General features: G+C 42.0%; 1 protein-coding gene across 17 annotated transcripts in view; it reads right to left on the bottom strand.

Annotated features, from left to right (window-relative positions):
- VTI1A (vesicle transport through interaction with t-SNAREs 1A) overlaps window positions 1-19,986 on the bottom strand; it is a 376,929-nt gene that overhangs the window by 93,016 nt on the left and 263,927 nt on the right. For 3 of the 17 annotated variants that reach the window (XM_033421028.2, XM_033421029.2, XM_033421042.2), the window contains one exon: window positions 4,771-9,477. The exons of 11 other annotated variants lie outside the window; for them this stretch is intronic. In XM_033421028.2, the coding sequence (XP_033276919.1) occupies window positions 9,252-9,477 (226 nt within the window). In that variant the 3' untranslated portion in view covers window positions 4,771-9,251. 3 more of the 17 variants (XM_033421034.2, XM_033421040.1, XM_033421038.2) reach the window with 3 other exon arrangements.

The raw sequence follows: 19,986 nt of genomic DNA, 5'->3' as shown, positions 1-19,986 counted from the left end.
TATGTTTTATTCTAGGTGCCCTAAGAGAAAAAAAAAAAAAAGCTAATAAGGGTACTTGTGGCACATAATAAAAATAATCCTTGTTTGCTTTATACATATGTCAAATAACAGAGAGTTTCTCAAAGTACTCCCCCACTTTTTTTTTTTTTTTTTTCCTGCGGTACGTGGGCCTCTCACTGCTGAGGCCTCTCCCGCTGCGGAGCAGAGGCTCCGGACGCGCAGGCCCAGCGGCCATGGACCACGGGCCCAGCCGCCCCGTGGCATGTGGGATCCTCCCGGACTGGGGCACGAACCCATGTTCCCTGCATCGGCAGGCGGACCCTCAACCACTGCGCCACCAGGGAAGCCCCACTCCCCCTTTTATAGGAACTGTTCAGAGAGGTAGGGTGATCCCTGAGCAGGGAGACAGGAATGGGATGTAGATGGACCTCTCCCACGTATAAGAGTAGATAAGCGTGCAGGCTCCCAAGTCTGGCTGCTTTGGTTCAGATCTAGCCTCCACCACCTGTTGGCTGTGTGGCTGCGTTGGGTAAATTACTGAATCTCTCTAAGCCTCATTTTCTTCATCTGTAATTTGAAACAGCCTCATCGGTTTCTTACGAGGATCAAATGAAATAAGCAATGTAAACTCACTCAGCCCAGGGACTGGAGCATAGCAAGGACTAAAATATATTATTACTATATTTTTATCATGTCACCCTACAATTCAGGCATATTAGGAAGTGATTCCCTTGACTTATTCAGTCGGAAAATCTAGCAGTTGAGCAGTCAAATCTGTCATTTGTGAGAGCAATACATGCTGAGTTTTCTTTCCTCCTAGGCATTTTTTTCCCGCTATAAAATGGAAAGCCAAATCAAATTTGCTCAGCTAATTCTGGCCTGAGAGGTGTACTCAGGACCCTCAACATTTGCCTTACAGGTCAGGCTTATCAGCTCACGCTTGTTAGTGCGAAAAACTCCTTTCCTATCACTGCTTCTGCCACTTTCCTTATCCTGTCTTTCTTCTGGAACAAGTGGACTTGCAAGATACTTCAGCCCCTGATTTGGCAAACACACTCGTTCTGTGAGAGAGCGTTCCGCCCATGTGAACAACCGCGGGTCCCAGACATTGGAGGGTTTATCAGAAAAAGCCTTTCTTCTGCAGGCGCCAGGGCGTGGAGAGCAGGGCCCCTGCTGGCTGTCCCCCTTCTAATGAGGACTGTCCCACCACTTCCGAAATATGGCTTTTAGGGACACCAGAATAAACGTAAGGGACTGTACTATATTTATCAACCCTTGGGGCGGCCTGAGAAATATTCCCAGCTGGATGAGGGGCAACATGAATTTTAGAACATGGGTGGAGGAGAGGCATGACTTTTGTTTAATACAGAGCTGTTGGAAAATCTCTGTCATGATAAAATTTGTTTCCAACAGAGGTTGAGTTCCAGAGTCTTAAAGGAAGTTGGCCCAAGGGTGCACAGGAATAGAGCACATCTGTTTTGAGATTCGAATGCCCATTTTTTGGTGTAGCAAATGTTGACTAATGGCGAAATGAGGTATTACCTCTCACCAGTCAGAATGGCCATCATTAAAAAGTCCACAAACAATAAATGCTGGAGAGGGTGTGGAGAGAAGGGAACCCTCCCGTACTGTTGGTGGGAATGTGAATTGGTGCAGCCACTATGGAAAACAGTATGGAGGGTCCTTAAGAAACTAAAAACAGAGCTACCATATGATCCTGCAATCCCACTCCTGGGCATATACCTAGAGAAAAACATGGTCTGAAAGGATACATGCACCCCAACTTTCACTGCAGCACTGTTTACAATAGCCAAGACATGGAAGCAACCTAAATGTCCATCGACAGAGGAATGGATGAAGTAGTGTGGAACATATATATATAATGGAATATTACTCAGCCATAAAAAGAATGAAATAATGCCATTTGCAGCGACATGGATGGACCTGGAGATTGTCACAATGAGTGACATCAGATAGAGAAAGAGAAATAACGTATGATATCGCTTATATGCGGAATCTAAAAAAAATGATACAAATGAATTTATTTACAAAACAGAAACAGACTCACGGACTTAGAGAATGAATTTATGGTTACTGGGGGGAAGGGAGGTGGGGAGGGACAGTTAGGGACTTTGGGATTGACATGTACACACTGCTGTATTTTAAATGAGTAACCAACTGAAGACCTACTGTATAGCACAGGGAACTCTGCTTAATATTATGTAACAACCTAAATGGGAAAAGACTTTGAAAAAGAATAGATACATGTATATGTACAACTGAATCACTTTGCTGTACACCTGAAACTAACACAACATTGTTAACTACACTCCAGTATAAAATAAAAAGTTAAAAAAAAAAGATGAGTTAACATAATTTAATAGATAAGAGCTTGGCCTCTACAGACTGGGTTCAAGTCCTAGCTCTGTCACTTGCTACCCAAGTAACCTTGCTCAAGTTTGCAAAAGCAAATGCAGCTTCTCAGCTCCCGTCCAGCCTTCAGGGTCAGTCTCTCACTTGTTTGGCCTCCTTCCAAGGCCCTGGGAGAGGCCCTAGAAATATGTTCACTTGGTCAAATATTTTTTACAATTTGTAAACATAAGACATATTAACTGCAATCCTTTAGGATGACCGTCTCTTTCTACTCTGACTCTCCCTTGTGTTGGGTAGCACTGGAGTGGCCATGGGGAAAAGCTGAGTCAGGGATAATTTACTTTGGATGCAGTGGGATACGCTTACATGTTATACAGTCATTTCCATGTTTGGGTAGGTTATTGCTAGCTGTCCTGGGCTGGAAACGGCCAACTCATCTAGTGTTGGGACATGAAGGGCCAGGGCCAGAGGTCATACTGTCATATGAACATGCCTTAGAGCAACCGGCTCCAGAGGCATATGGGAGGTACAGAAAGAAATGCACGGAGCCAGAAGCTAAGTGTGTGGAAAAAATTCCAAATCTCACAGCTCCGTATCTGGGAAAAAAGTGAGATGTTTCCATTTGACGACGATCTTAAAAACTTACATGATTATTACTAATGTTGAACTATGAAGCAAAAAAGAAGCTTTAAATATACTCTCCATAATTAAAAAAAAAGTTTGCTCAACCACGTTAGAGGAAAGACTGAGTATCCTTCTCTTCTCGTCATAGAAAATGATATTATGCAATACTTGTTAGATGAAGAAATGACCAAAGAATATGCAGCCAAAAATATAGGGGAAAAAAGTATTAAATGTATGTCAAGTGGTTAATTAATAAAACTATGTGATTTTTCTGAACTTTGAGGTGTCTGTAGTATTTAACTGCCTTTAAAATTTTGTTGTGCTTTCTTTTCTTAACCTAAACAAATATTAACTAATTTTGAATTTAACCTCCCCTCATCAAAGTATCCCCAAATTTGGATTCCACAAAACTTGGATCTGCCCCTGGATGTCTCAGAGTTTCCTGTGAGGATGAAATGAGATGAGTTATGTAAAGTGGCAGCCTCTGCAAGGTAGCTGGCTTGTAGTAAGAATTCCACTATGTATATATTTTATAATCGAGACAGCTTCCCTGTCTTGATTCTCGATCTGATATACATATGCTTGTGGCAAGAGCGTGGAGGCTGAATTGGACGGGGCTGAGAACTGAGGCAGGGAAGCCAATTCTGAGTCTAAGCTAATGATCTAGACAAGAGAAGATGTGACCTGGATTTTGGTTTCCTCTTGTAATGTGCAATGGATATCTGTCTCTCTGCTCTGAGGCTAACCACAGAAAACTGTCACCTTTGAGGTTTGAAAATAACTGAATATCGGCAATGTCTTATGGCTTAAATATTTGGAATATAAAAAACTCAAACCAACAAGAGAAAAGTGCATTTTTTTCTCCAGAAGCATGTCCTCTCTCTTCCTCTCACAGGGCAGCTCCCAATATTTCATGTGGATTTCTTCAAGGTACTGTGCACTTGGTCTTGTAAACTTCTCCTGAGGTGGAACGGGAACTTCATTTGTATTTGTAAAATATTAATTCTTAAGCTTGTGCTGGGAAGAGGGGTGTTCATTTATTATGAAGGGTGTTCACTTATTATGTCCTATTTTTAATTTCTGAAATATTTGATTAAAATGTATATAACAGAAGTATTTATCCTTTAATTTTAAAGGGTACTCTCTTGAGAGAGAAAATTGAGAGGCAGCAGAAACTTCTCTGACTGGTCCTTTGTGGTGGGAAATTCGTCAGTCTTAGGTTTACCATGCTGAGTTGAAAGCCAAACCTCAGGAGATCCGAACTTTCCACAAGCAGAGAGAGTTGAGAGTGAAAAATCTCATGAGTACGTCTAACTGGGCTCTGGCTAGCTGGGGCGGAAGTGACATGGCTCAGACACATGCATTGAGGATGTTGTTGTTAACAGTTAATGGTTACTGAGTATTGACAGCTTTCAAGGGGAAGCCACATGGCAGGACAGATCAGCCCCAGTCCTTTGCCCAAGCATACAGCCAGCCGGAAGATGGATGGCAATCCTTTTGTTGCAAATACTTATGGATGACTGAATGAAATAATGAAATAAACAAAAAGATGTCTAAGAGAGACATCTGTGGTAAGTAGTAAACATTTCCAGGCTGGTGAGTTTCATCTTATGTAAGAGCTAATGTGAAGGAAGATGATTTATAATGGGTCTGCACATTGTTTCAGAGGGACATTCATGGATTTGATGGTGGGATGGTAAATTTAACCTCTGAATCCTAATAATGTTCTGTTTTCCAGATGAGCTCAAGGCTTGTCATATTCTAGACCTGGAAAGCATAAATGGCATTATCTTTGTATATACAAATAAAAATCAATTCATTTTCCAAATGTTTAACTCATTCAGGAAGAGTCACACACACCACACACACACACACACACACACACACACACACACATACAAATAGATTCCAGCTAAATCAACAATGTTAGCAAAGCTCTTTTCGCTTATCAAATCAGGATATATTAAGTTCAATAAAGGTGCCTGACTTATAAATCTACAAATAACCAGTTATTTTCCTAAGCATCATTTTGATTTATCATCTGAAGTAACATTTCCTGTTCCTTATAGTGGCTTTTTGTTAACTTTCCCCTTAAATAGAAGGAAGTAGTATATCTTTAAATAAAAATATCTCAATAAACTATATCCTCTTGACTATAAAAGGACTATATTTTCTTCCTATGAAAATGATAATAGAACAGAAATGCTGACCAGAAAACTTTTCTCCGTGATATTTTTGGACAAAACACCAGAGGCTGTATTTTCTTACAGACTTGACATCCTGAAAGGAGACCTGAACTAGAGATAAACTAGAGATAAACACTAGAGATAAACCTATTGTCATTCAATGCAAACCATTTAGCACCTCTACTCCTGGAATATTTCGAGCTACTTGTGGAATCATCTTCTCAAATCCACCAGTCTACTTCACCATACTGGAAGGACAAAAACAGTTTTGGGTTTCTCATGCTCTACAAATACAGCCATATCTCAAAGCCAAGTTTCAGGCTGCCCCAACTCATGTCCCCTAGCAACTCTGCTAATCTGACCTGGCTATGAAGGCTAGGAAGCTGGGTTCCCTATCAGTCTGTTTACTTAACGCATGTCACATCTAAAATAAGGATTGCTTTAGCTGAAAAAGCAAGTCATTTATAAGTGTGCATTTATAAGGGCAAAAGTCAAGGCAACTGAGCAAACCACTTGTCAACTTATTTAGAGGAAATTGTGTAATCAACTTAACATACCAGTTAGCCTTTACCTGCAAGGTCAAGCTCAGAGTTCCTGTATATCACCACACTGGCCTATTAATCACTCCGCAGGAAATTCCACATTTTTCTTTAGATTAAACTATAGAAAGTGGAGTGAGAACAGAATCTAGAGAGGATTTCCTGTTCGTTTCTTTGTTTCCTCTGACTTGGTTGATGTTTCATGATTTACGTTTTTTTTTTTGACTTGCTTGCTACAGAATTTAAAATAGGTTCCAAATGATAGATTTCAATACGCATTGCTAGAGCTGTATTGCACAAGGGTAGATCTAGGTATTTGATGGCTGGGTGCCAACTGACTGCTGTAGATTCCAAGTGGAGATAGAAAGCATTGACATTGTTGAACAAGTAACAGATATTTCATTGGGGGGGGGGGAAGGACATAAGCTACTAAATTTAAAACCATTTCCCCTTCTTTTCATGTTGCCAAAAAAGTCCAGATATGTGGTTTTTGAAGACTTCCTAATTTGAGGCATGATTCTCTAAAAAAAAAAAATCACCTTGAAATATCTTTAAAATTTTTTACCTGAAACTGTCTTTATTTTGCCTTCATTTTTAAACAGCTTAATTGAAGTATAATTCATATACCATGCCATTTACCCATTTAAGGTTTAAAATTCAATGGTTTTTAGTATATTCACCAAGTTGTACAACCATCATCACAATCAACTTTAGAAAATTTTCATCACTCCAAAGAGAAAACCCATTCCCATTAGCAGTCACCCTCCATTTTCCCTCAACCCCTCCAGCTCTAGGCAACCACTAATCTACTTTCTATCTCTATAGATCTGCCTATTCGGGACATTTCATACAAATGGATTCATATACTACACAGTCTTTTGAGTCTGGTTTCTTTCACTGAGCATGTTTTCAAGGTTCATCCAGGTTGTATTCGTATTTAATTCCTTTTTATGGCCAAATAATAAAATGCCATTTTATTTATCCATTCATCAGTTGATGGACATCGGGTTGTTTCTGCTGTTTGACTATTATGAATAATGCTGCTCTGAACATACATGTGCAAGTTTTTATGTGAACCTATATTGTCATTCCTCTTGGATACATATACCTAGGAGTGGAAATGCTGGTTTGTATGGCAGCTCCATGTTGAACATTGTAAGGAACTGTCCAACTGTTTGACAAAGTGGCTATGCCATTTTACTTTCTCATAAACAGCGGGTGAGGGTTTTGATATCTCCACATCTTTGTCGACACTTGTTATTGTCTGTCTTTTTTATTTTAGCCATTCTACTGGGTGTGAAGTAGTATCTCACTGTGGTTCAAATATTTTAAAGGAAATGTTCACAAGGGATTTCTGTATTGTTTTCCCCTGGCCAGGACTATGAACGCCAACTGCTGTATGATTGTGGTATCCGGTGCAGCAGACAAGATGGAAGGAAGTGCTGGAAACATAGATAAAGTACACAAGAAGTTAGCTCAGAGACTTGGGATGGTCAGGGTCTTATCTTGAGTCTACAATGTTCTGAATTTGTAGATAATTAAAAACATAAAATGACTAAACCATTTGCAAAGGCCATTCAAAGCCGCAACTTCTTTTGTTGTTGTTTGGTATTTTCTTTGCCTGATTTACTTTAGAAGGACAAATTCAGTCTTAACTGCAATGTGTAATTTAAAAAAATGATTAATTTTGCTTCTGAAGAGCCATTTGTAGCTACTGTTCTATCTGAGTAGCTTCCACGCTTATGTTTCCACTTTCTGGGGGGCTTGGACCCAGCAACCAGAAAGATAATCCTCTTTTGTGGACATTCCCACAGTTAACTCCACACACATCTGGATGGCAGTTCAATAGTCCACTGTTATTCAAACAATTTGTAATCACACATACTGTGTGTCAGCTAACAAGCCAGGGTGTATAGCTTTTCAGTATTCCATAGCACGCAGCACGCACAATTTACAAATAAAATAAAAATCTACAGCAAAGACAACAGCACATTCTTCATTGAATAACTGAGTAAAAAGAGTGTCTCTGTTGAAAGACAAGACACCACTTGTTATTTTGACGGTCAGTGAAAAGAGGTATAGAAAACCATATTTCATCTGTTAAGTCTTTTAACATGGGAAAGTTCCAAATCTGTAGCGTTGCAGAATCTGGGGCCATATGTTTCTTTAAGCTGAGCTCGAATCAGAGGTGGCCAAATAACCACCAGCAGTACGAAACGCACCTGACAAAATTCTCCAGGCTCATCCCTCCAAGTCATGGTAGATGGGGGAGAATGGGAAGGACGGACGTCTCACCATCGTCAACTGTTTTTCTCATTACTTTCAGCTGGGAGGATGTTGGGAGGGAGAAGTCGAGTTCAACTCCCCAAGTGGCTAACAGTTTTGGAAACAAGGGGTTTGATAAGACCAGAGGAAGTGAACTCGAGCTTGTCCTGAGAAAAAAGGGCTGGGGACAGGCACTCCGCATATACAGCCATCGAGACCCCAGACAAGCCATTAAGATGACAAGGTGGCAGAAATAGCATGCCAACGACCAGTCATTGTGGGATAGGGAGGTGTTGGGAAATGCAACCAGAGGCGCAGCTGTGCAACATTCCACCTGCCCCGCCTGACTGGCAGCATGGTGGCCCCTGACCCTGAGGGGCTGCGTGCATCACTGGGAATCCGGAGCCCATTCAGAGCAAGTTAAGGCCTTGGAACACGTGGAGGCCTACTGTGGGATCACGCAGCTAGGTCACTGCTTAAGTCCATAAGACTCAGGGACCAGATGACAAAGTATTTCTTACCCATGAGGGGTTTTCCCCCAGGGTTTCCCCACTGGCTTTTAGCCCGCAATGCCATAACTTGACTCCTAGGCTTTGCTGAAAGCTCCTTAATAGAGGACAGCCCCAAGTCCAAGGCAAATACAGTTCTGTCATCTTGTAAACTCAACAGCCTTGTAAGAAAATAACCATTAAGATCCAGGTGGCTCAAGAGAGGAAGGAACTGTCACTGTTTAATCAGGTTGTATTGGGGAGAAAAGATGAGTTTCACATAGAACTTTGCATGTCTTTATTACTCTCCACCCAAATAATATTAATTCCTTTAATATTTCAGGTGTCTAGTCATTTTTTCCCAATATATCAGGCATTCACTGAGGACCTATTACGTGCCAGGAAGGGCACTGTATTCCGGAGATATAAAGAAAAAGGAAACACAATGCCTGCCCTCAAGGATCTCACGGCCTCAGAGGAGAGCCACTTCGACACCGTATAATTTATACCATGAACTGAAGGGGAGACAGAAGTCAGCGAGGAGGCCCAGAGGGAAGAATGGTTATTCCAAATGAGGGCTTGGGAGAGCTCCCAAGAGAAGCTAAGATTTAAGCTGAGCCTTGCCAGGTGAGTGAGCTCTACCCGGATGAAGGGAAGTGCAGGCAGAGAGAACATCCCGGATGCTCTGCCAGTGACTAGTGCACATTACTTGCGGCTTGACTGAGGCCTCCTGCGTAGGACAATGTATCAGCCTGGCTAGAAACCAGGTGAGAAATCTAAACTCCCTTCCCATGCTCCACTCTCAGCATTCTGTTCACCCCAGGAATTGGCAAGGGAAACAATTGGATTGTGGTGCAGTGACAAACCCAAACCTCATTAACCGACCAGAACATTCGTCTTGATCTCTGGACGTTGGTGGACTTGCAGGAGGGCCTCATGGCCATGCCTAGAGCTGCCCACCGGGGCACACACCTGCATCTTCGGCTCTCTCCTTCACACCAGCTGGAAGGCAACAATGCTATGGCTCAGGCGTCAAACCAACAATAAATAGGAAAAGCAAAAAGAACTGCAAGAAAAATGACTCAGCAACAGAAAATCATCAATTTATAAAAAAAAAAATTTTTTTTTTGATCTCCTAAAGTATGTCCTGAAAGGAAAGGCAGCCACAGACAGCTTTAATTTGCCAGATCACTGTAGGTCTCAGTGACCTTGACAGTCATCTTCACATGGATGGAGTGCTCTTGTTCTATTTTGGAGGTACTACTGCGTTTCACACATAGAAGCTTTGCCCTAAGATCACAGAGTTGGATTGAGACCTTACAGGCCATCCCTGCCACCTCCTGGGAATGCAGGCTCCTCGCTCACAATGTACCTAAAATACTGCATGCCCTGTCCCAGGCATCCCAGGGAACAGGAGATGGGGAAGAGACTTTCAGAATTCAGCCTTATTATTTTGCCAAGGACATCTTCTTTCAGTTCAAAATCATTTTTTAGTTATCTCCTTATGGGACAAAATGAATAATCCAAATCTCATTGGAATTTCTCCCTTTAAAAATAATTGTCAACTATTGAGCAGGCTTCTCCTTTGATCATTACAGAACCACAGAGCTTCAGGGTAGTAAGAGCCCAGACAAGTCATCTAGAACGACAGCACATTTGATGCCTATATCCCCTGTGATTAGCACCCTTGCTAAGTAGCCAGGTACTTTGTATATCAATCCTTCCACCAACATCATCTCACTACTAATTCTCCATTCAGGGCAGCTCTCTCAGTGAGAAAGTGTGCTCATTTTAAGCCACATATGCCTTCTAGTAATCTCCACCCACTGGTCCTGGGTCAAGCCTTTGGGGCCACAGAGATAGGTCTAATGATTCTTGTACAGAACAGTCCTTGTGAAAGCTGAAGAGTATTTGCTGTGTAGTATTTCTCACCATCTCTGACCTCTGAATGCACCCCAGTTTGCAAAGAAGTCTCTAATTTTGGAATCCAGAAGAGGTTTTGGTTTCTTATCAAAGAAGATGCTTTTAGAATCATGTCCTTCCTAGCATTCAATTTCTGTCTTCACTCTGCTGCTTGTTCCAACCAACGTAACTATTCCTTCATTCATCCCTCTAATCTAGCCATCCATCCATCTACCTACCCACCCATCTATCCATTCACCTGAACACCCATCCATCCATCCATCCGGTACTTACTGAGAACTTACCAAGCGCAAGGCACTAGTCCAGGGACCAGGGTTAGAGTAGAGAACAAGATAAACAAGGTGTCTGTCCTTGTATAGCTTACATCTCACAATTATCAAGTAAATAAACAAAGAAAGAGAATAAAGTACAAGATATCAGGTAAGATGGACAGGGAAAGCCTTTTTGAAGACTGACATTAAACTGAAACCTGAAGGAAAAGAAGGAGCCAGCCAAGTGAAGATTTAGAGGAAGAACATTCCAGGAACAGAGCGACAGGGGCAGAGACTGAACAAGAGTGAATGTAGGTCAGCTGGGAGAGAAAGAACAGTAGGGGATGGAGTCTGAGAGGTATGGAAGCATCAGAATGTGTGTGTGTGTGTGTGTGTGTGTGTGTGTGTGTGTGTGTGTGTGTCTGTGTGTGTGTCTGTGTGTCTGTGTGTCTGTGTGTGTGTGTTTAAACCACCACTCAGAATGGAGTCATTTGTAAATTCGGCTTTACCTGCTTGTAGCAATAGCAAATCAAATTAGTTGTTCCCTGTCTCTCTGTGGCCCACAAATATGTTGCTTTTCTCCAGAATTTCAATTAGAAAGGTCTTGCATTGTATCAGTGGAGTGCTATAGGGGACTCAGTGACCAGACCGGCAGATATTAATTTCAACTGAGTTGCAGGATTCCTGAGCAGTCAAGGAAGGACAGGGTACTTAATCCAAAGCCAACTCACATTAACTCAAGAACAGACTTTGTGTGTTCTAACCCATTACACCTCCTCCGCTAGTTTTTAAAAGCTTTATTTATGAAGCCCATATTGAAAATTAAATGTTTATTACCATTTTTTGAAGGTGAGGTATAGAACTTGGCAAAGTATTGATTAATAACTTGTGGACGGCTGGTGTAAGGAAACCAGTTTGAACCCTGCTGTAAACAACGCATCAGCAGAGGGTTTGAGCTATTTGCAGCTTCAGAGCTCGCCAATTTGTAATTAGTTGCAGATTTTCAGTTACTTCTCGGCAAACAAAATTGTTTTATTTGCATCGTTTACTTGGCATTTAATTTAAAAAGAATCCAATTGATTATTCTTAAAGACAATGAATTTGGAGGGCTGGGATAAAATAAATAGATAAATGTTTGAGTAGCCCTACATCTGTATTTTTGTTTTGAGAGATATCAGGGTACAGAACTTGGCCTAAATTCAATCCGCTCGATCACACAATCCCAAAATGCATCCTGTGCAATTTGTCAAAAAGAAGATTTTTGGCAACTGCATATAAAACTCTTGAGGTTTGTAATGAAGAACATAATCTGAAGAGGAAAATAAAAAGCAAAGTTGCATTTTCTGCTAATTGAACCTGGTAAACCATTGTGAGTAACTGTGAATTCAATAGAAGACGAAAATAATTTAAAATGTTAGTCCGTGTTACTTTCATCAGACTGGTTTCTCTCCCTCTGGCTCCTTACAGGCCCATAGTTTTTTCTTTGGAGAAGGAAAAGCCATGGGATTAGAAAGGAGGAATTCATTCTGACTCGCCGATCAGGGAAGGTGAGAAGGTTAAACGCAAGAGAGGGAGAAGGAGGGATGGATTCCTGCAGTGGGAAGCAGGGGTGGGATGGTGGGAAGGAAGACATTTTAGGGAGGGAACGGGACACAGAAAGGCACAGCAGAGGGAGTGTGAGCCCTGGTCAGAGACCCACAGGCAGTCTAATGCGGTCGGATAGACGTGGTGTAGCAGGTAGGGATGGGACTGAGGGCAGTGGGAGGGGAGAACAGATTGCAGACAGCCTGGGCCAGCAGGGGAAGGAGCTTGAACCCAGTTCGGAAGGTGGGGAGGAACCAGTCAAGAGTTGAGCTGGGCAGTGACAGGGTCAGGAGGGTCTGTGCTTGAGAAAGACCAGCTGGGGAATGAATGGTCTCTGAGAAGGGGCAGGAGATGTAAGAGCATTAAATGAGAAGGGACCTGAGGGATTTCAGATGTGCAATCGACAGAACCTAAAGAACACTCCTAAAGACTACAGGAGTGAGAGAAGACATGGGTCTATGCTGATTCTCAGGCTTCCTTAGAGAGTAACGCCATTATCCAAGGCAGAGAACGTGTGAAGAGTAACTGTGATGGGGTAAGAATGATAAACACACACAAACCCCCAGAAAATGCCACAGCAAAACGCTATGGCAAACCTCAAAAACATTATTCTAAATGAAAGAAGCCAGTCATAAAAGATCACATATGGTAGGATTCTCTATATATGGAATATCCAGAGCAGGTAAACCCACAGAGACAGAGGACGGGGGGATGGGGAGTAACTACTTAATGGGTACAGGGACTTCTTTCTGAGCGATGAAAATGTTTGGAACTAGATAGAGGTGACAGTTGCAGAGCACTGTGAATGTGCTGAATGACACTGAATGATGCTCTTGAAAATGGTTCATTTTATGTTCTGTGAATTCTACTTCATTTGAAAAAAAGATAAAAGGAAAACCAAACAAAACAAAAACAGAACCCCCCAAACACTATGGCAATCCATGGAACCTTATATTCCTGAGTTGCACATGCCCAGAACCTCCTCTTAAACCCAAAGAATATAAACACAGAGAGGGAGGGCATGCTAGTGCCCCTTCATCGAGGGAAATCGTCTCTTGGGCTCCTAGCAGATACCCTCCTTCCTACCTGTTATTATGTGCATTTTCCTTGGGGGGCCTGGGCTGCTGGCCTTGGGAATGTTTCATCTGCAAGAACCCTATTCCACGTAGGTGTATCCTCTACTTGGACCATCCGCCTTTACTATGTCAAACTCTGGCTGACCTGGTAATGTGAGTAGTCCATCTGTCATGTGGGGGACATTTTTGGGGGAGGGGGAAGAAGCAAAGCACACAGAGAGAGGAGCCTGTAGGTCAGGAAACAGTAAGGAAAACTTTCTGGCATTCATATTGGTCATCAGAAGCCCTGGGGGAATAAAGGGCTCCCTGAGGCTCAGTGCATCATTAGGAAGATTAATTAACATTTGTAAAGGCCACACACAATGTGAAAGGCCCAGTAATGGATCTCCAAAAGCTGGAGTCCTTGTTTTCCAGAAGGGTCATGAAACAAGGAGTGGAAAATATTCCCTAGAAGACAGAGCTGGATGACCTCGGCCCTGAGGAACACTGCAAAGAAACGACTGGGCTTGTCTGGGATTCTCTTCATTCTCGAGTCGTATCTGATCTGACAGATGTGGTGAGCAATTAAACCCTTGTCCATTCATAGTCTGAATGCTTGCACTGCGCAGAGAATGGGGCAGGAATAATGAGAGGCACAGCCCCTCTGGGACTATTCAGGAGGGCTCAAATTTGCATGGTCACATGAACCCGAAGGAAGTGGATTATGCTGGCCCGGCCAGGAAGTGGAGACCGCCAGAGCTTTCTGATTTGCATAAATCATAGGGCTGGAAGGCAGAGGGGCTTAAGGGCTCTCAAAGAAAGCCAGGTGTAGCTGCCTTTCCCCAAATTCAGTACATTTTTGTAGCTAGATGCCTACTCACAAAGGCTGTATAGGAAATTGAACTTGTGATGTCATTTGTTCCAAAGTTTTGTGAATATGTACCAGCAAGTTTCCCCAAAACATGATTTTTACAAGCAAAATTGCTACACAGCCTTTTAATGAATGGGTTCTTCTAATCACCTTGAAAAAAAGGTGATGTGGTAAGGGGTAATGCATTATATTATGATTACCGCTGTCAAACAATTTCTAATTGTGTGACAAGGTGCTTAAGAATTGTTTATGAAAAAACAGTTAATGCCTCTCAAAAAGGATTACATTCTTTTTAAGTTTCAAATGAAGGCCACCAATTAATTAATCCATTTACATAAAAATGTCTTGGATCAGCTACCTGCAAAGATAAAGGATGAAACCTATCCTCTAATTGGAAAAAGAAAAACTGCTATAAATATGTGGTAATAAACATAGAGAAGTACTGTACAAAAAGTAAACAGAAGTCATTAATTAAAAACTGAAATGTCAAAAATTTCATTTTATTCTAAGCAATACTAAAAATATTGGTGATGTCAGATACTTTATTGAATAACCTCTCTATAAATAGGGCTTTCCAGTTACACCGTTTTACTCAACTTTCTTATGGGAAGTAATGCAAAAATTACATAATGGTTTTAGATTGGATGTAAATCTCCCTTCAGGTTTTTCCTCCCATATAGCTGACTTCACGTTATCTCCCAGATTCACAGACATCAGTCAACAGAGTTTGATTAAGGCATTCAAACCTTTGCTCCCGTTGGTTCCGAGTCCTACACTTGATACAAACAGTCATTACAGACCCAGAATGGAACAAAGAAGGCAGATATTTACCAGTGAAAAACTGAAGTTGCTTAATCACTTTAATATATATAATCAAATGGAAATTATATATCACCCGGACTAATTATATATAATTTCTTGGCATTTGGTATAAATTATTCTGACTATATCAAGGAAAAAAATTAAAAAGATTCTTTTTTTTATAGCAGAATTTTCACTGTAATATACATCTCACGTGAAATCCCATCTTTCTAGTATCTCTTCTTAAGTCTTTGATGACTTAAGTTCATTTTCTCTAGTGTTTTCCAAGTTGAGGCTGAGCTGCCATTTTGCAGTTGGAATTGGTCTTTTCATGGTCACTTGCTGGATTTACTGACATAGTGGTTGAGTATAATGTTGAGAAGAAAAGTGGAAAAGAAAAGAGAGAGAAAAGAGGAGAGAATAAAAACTGAGGAGATGAAGAAAAAGAGAGGGAAGAGAGAACGTGGAGGAAAGGGAGAGGGATGTTTAAGAAAATCCTACAGGTGCAAGTTGCTGTCAACAGGAAGCAGAAATGCTCAGTCTCAGAGACTGATAAGAAATGAACTGCCAATGTCAACAGGTCACCTGTCACAGGGGCTCCACGTGTTGGTGGACTGGCAGGAAGTGACACCCAGGCATGCCTGCTCTGCACCAACCCTCACTCTAAATGATTTAAGAAGTACCTCTTACAGTCACTCTTCGGACTGACAGGTTCAAGCCGCAAGGTGACTATCCGCTGGCAGGGCCCAATCTCTGCTATACAAAGGTGTGTGAGGGCAGGAATTATCAATAAACTCCGAGAGAAGCATTCTCATAAGTAGAAATAAAAAACTTAAGCTCTAGCAAAGTCTTGAAGGATGCAGAGAAACGAGGGTCACAGAATGGAGGAAACCTATGGTTTACCGGCGGCTATAATCTCTCTTCCTTACCAAGCCCATTTCCACCTTCAAAATAACCCAGCTAGTTCATGCGATCTTCTAAGGAGCTCAGTGCCATAGGTACAAATGGCTAGCGTTATTTTCATGCCGTGTTGCCAAGAAATATGTCAATGAGACCTGGGTCCAGAGGAGTTAAATAACTCATACCAGGCGACGCTGCTGGGGAGAGATGTCCTGGTGCTGGCGTTCCTGGATTTGAGGTCAGGATGCCCAGCCTTGACCCTTGAACTTTCTGGGGAGTTTCGGGTTTGCTACCCACAAAGAAGGTTGAAGGAACTCTCCAGAATCACAGCCAGGCATGACCCTTGGCAGTACCATCGCAGCCCCAAGAAGGTACAAGTCCCCTTTCCAAGTCTTTGTAGAGAGTATTTTACAGGTTACACCAAAGGTGTCCAGCCCACGATTAGCCTATTTTCAAATGGAGTGTGGACCTGTGTCTTAACTGCCGCACGTCCCACCAATGACAACATACCACACCATAGGGGGTGCTGTTCCTCCACTGTTTGTGACTTGTTAGAGGGTATTTTTGTATCGATCCCTTGGACGTGTGCAGCAATCTGTGCTGTTTTTCCTGTTACTTCTGTTGTGTATTTTGGATTTTGTTTGTTTTGTTTTGGGCCGCACTGTGCAGTTTGCTGGATCTCAGTTCCAGGACTAGGGATCGAACCTGGGCTCCTGGCAGTGGAAGTGCAGAGTCCTAACCACTGGACCACCAAGGAATTCCCGTGTTGTGTATTTTGAATACGCTCAATTTCATGGAGGGAAAGTCTTCCTAAGATCCTATACAGTGATAGAACCTCTTCAGTTGTAAAACCGAGACAGTTCCAATCTTTGGGGATTAAAGATAAGCACTTTGCTTGGTATAAAAAAAAAGTCCCACAATCAGTGGTCATTATCACAATTATTATCGCAGAAAATGAAGTGTAAGTCGTTGTTTAAGGCTACAAGAACAGCTTTATTTTCGTATTTTTCTTCCCAGAGGTTTAAACTGTTCAGGTCTGTTTGCATTCTTTTTGGTCTGTGCTGATAGCAACACATTATTTAAAGAGTGTTAGGAAAGTTGATCCAAGAGAAACATACGCTTTGAGTCACTGACCTCTTTAAATGACACCTTTTTCATTAATTATTACCTTTCAGTGATAGTGCTGTGGCCAGTTTCTAGCCTCTCTGATGGCTTATGTGAGTTTGAGGACAAAAAGTGGTCTGGAACCTTTCTAGCCAAGGAGCAAAAGAACCTCTCTTTTTAAACTTTTAAGACAAAAGCAAAAACAAACAAATAAACAGGCCGCTAAAGGCCAGCGTGATTGTTAAAGCTGAGAAGTTAGACCTGGTTCCTAGACTAGCTTGGCCACTTATGAGACACACAATCTGAGTAAGTTGTTTCCTTACTTATAAAATGGAATAATAAAAACACTTATCTCTTAGGGCTATTGCAAAGGTTTTTAAAAATCCACTAACATAAAGGGCTTAGCCCATGCCTGGTACATAGAAGTGCTCTACAAATGGTTACCATAATCATGCTACTATCAGTAACCATAAAACTCCCATATGGGAGTCAGGGCATTGGTGTAGGGAATGTTTATTGGTAGATATTGATGGAGGACACTAGGGGTAACCAAAGCCCCTTTTACCCCCAATTCTCCCTCTCTTTATGTGTACATGGTATGATTCTGTTTCTTCTCTTCCACTTCAGGAAATTCATTTGTACTTGAAAATAGTCATTAAGCTGAGCCCTTTGTGATATATGTGTTTAAAAAATGTGGTGGTGACACCTAGGGTTATCAGTTTTTTTATTTGTGGAGACAAAGGTCATATCAGACTTCAGCACTTGTGTATTTTCTGGGCCCACATACTATGGACAAGCTCCTTTATCCCCTTAGTGCCCCACGCATGGTAAGTAGAACAAATTTTTTCTTTTGTCTTTCTCTTCATGATATAGGGCAAACAGCCTGTGTTATTCTGAGAGGGCATTAAAAAGCAAAATTATTTCCAGAAATTTCTAGTTTACTTAACAGTTGTGGATAAACACAAACCAGGTGTCACTCTCCCACACGGACCCTTACACCATCTACTGCTGATTTCATCAACGGTGTGAGGCATTATCAATTTTTCTTCTTCTCTTGCTATTGGAAGATAATATTTCTGATTCTATTCAATTTTAAAAAGTTGAAGAAAGAAAGAAAGGAAGGAAGGAAGGAAGGAAGGATAGAAGGAAGAAAGGAAGGAAGGAAGGAAGGAAGGAAGGAAGGGAAGGAAGGAAGGGAAGGAAGGAAGGGAAGGAAGGAAGGAAGATGGTCTGTCTTAAGCAGGGACTGGCTTCAGATCCTGAGAAGTTGTCCTGCGGTAAAATCCCTTTCTCTGATAAGTGAGACAGCTGGTGACTTGGAGCCACTATGTCCCCTCGGCAGCTCGTTCACATCAGACGTGCTACACAGTGTCAGGGCAGCTGCAAGGCATGCTGGGAGTGTGGCGTGGGCTCTTCTGGGGCCAGGCTTGTGGGGCAAGGTTGGGGTGGGGGAGGGCAGAGTCCTACTAAGGTTGGTTGGTCCTCAGGCAACCTGGAGTCCTGAGAACTAAACGTGACCTTTCACAAGCCCACTTTTTAAAGAAAAGATGTGAGATTCCTTCAAAGAGTGGATTTTACTAATCCTGGATCCTCAGGGAAGGTAGAAAGAGATGACAGGAAGGGAAAAACTGGGCACAGAGTACACTACTGTATCTTATTTTCTTTCATTTACAAAATCTTATTCTGAAGATTAAATAATTTTCTTCCCACTGTTAGTATTATTATACCTGTGACTGCTCTACTGCAGGGTGGTTTTTCCGCCCTGAAACTGGACCACATTTGTTACTATGACTTGTTAATTCATGTGGTCTGTACACTGAAATACAAACCATCCGAAAGCTCACGACTTCCACAGTGAGGAACAGCTATTTAATGTTACTCTACTTATTCCATGTTCTAGGAGACATTCAGTGAAGAATGACTGCTTATAATTTATTTCCTATCATATTTTCTTCATGTATGCAGCTTCAGCTCCCTGGGGAACACCAGGATTCTTTTTCTGCAGGGTATCATTGGGGAAAGAATGCGGCTTCTCTCTTAGGAGAGCAGTTTTGTTCTGCTCTGTCTTCTTGCAGCAGAGATTTACTGAGTGCCTACTGTGTGCCTTGTTCTAGGTCAGTGTGATAGAGGCAGATGATGGAGGAAGATGGGCTCAAACAACACAAGAGCACACAGAGCAAAAGCATTTTGGGTTCCACTGCTGTTGCTTCTCAGACTATCTTAGATGAAGGAACAATTCTTGCTTCGGTGTTTCATTTCCAAACTTTCGAGGACTAATGTGGAGTCCTGTTCACATGACAAGACACATGCATGTGCACTTAACAGCGTGCACAATGGTTTCCGTGCTGTTCGATGAGGCCAGTCCACTGACCACGCGCTTGGATGCTGTGGCAATGGTAAATTGCTAAAATGTTTTCAAACGCCTACTCTAGATTTCTCTACTTAACGACATCATAGGATGACGGCAAACAGTTCATGGACTGGCACCAGCAGTAGCTCTAGACCAAGGAAGGAATAATGTTCAGTGAAGCAATTTAAAGCCGGCACCCTGATTCCCGTTTTGTGTTTTTCTGCCCAGACCCCTGCTCCAACTGCAAATCCTGCAGCCTCCACCAAGCCAGTGCAAAGCAGGAGCTAGTCTGTGAAAACGAATTCAACTCCAAGGTAGTCTGAAGTCCTTGAAGACCATGAGATCGTCTATAACATTTTGGGTGTATGTGCATTTTTCTAGAGAGAAGTTCCCTAGTTTTCATCGCATGTTCAAACGGCTATGTGGCCTAAAAAACGGTTCGGGTAAACTAACTTCTCAACACTTTTTCATTACCCAGCAACTCTAGTTAAAAGTTTTAACATGCAACCACCCATGATTCCCAGGAAAACACACACACCTGGGGGACTGTTGGTTTTCATGAAACCTCCCTGGATCTGGTGACTGGGCTGGCCATTTCCATGGTGTTTCAAAGCACTGCTGTTCTGGGTTAAGAAAGTGACTAGATTTGTCTACCAAAGGCTTGGATAGCAA

This window comes from Orcinus orca, chromosome 14, assembly GCF_937001465.1.
Source record: "Orcinus orca chromosome 14, mOrcOrc1.1, whole genome shotgun sequence".
Lineage (NCBI taxonomy): Eukaryota > Metazoa > Chordata > Mammalia > Artiodactyla > Delphinidae > Orcinus > Orcinus orca.
Note: the sequence above shows the minus strand (reverse complement) of the source record. Positions and strands in the feature narration are given on the sequence as shown.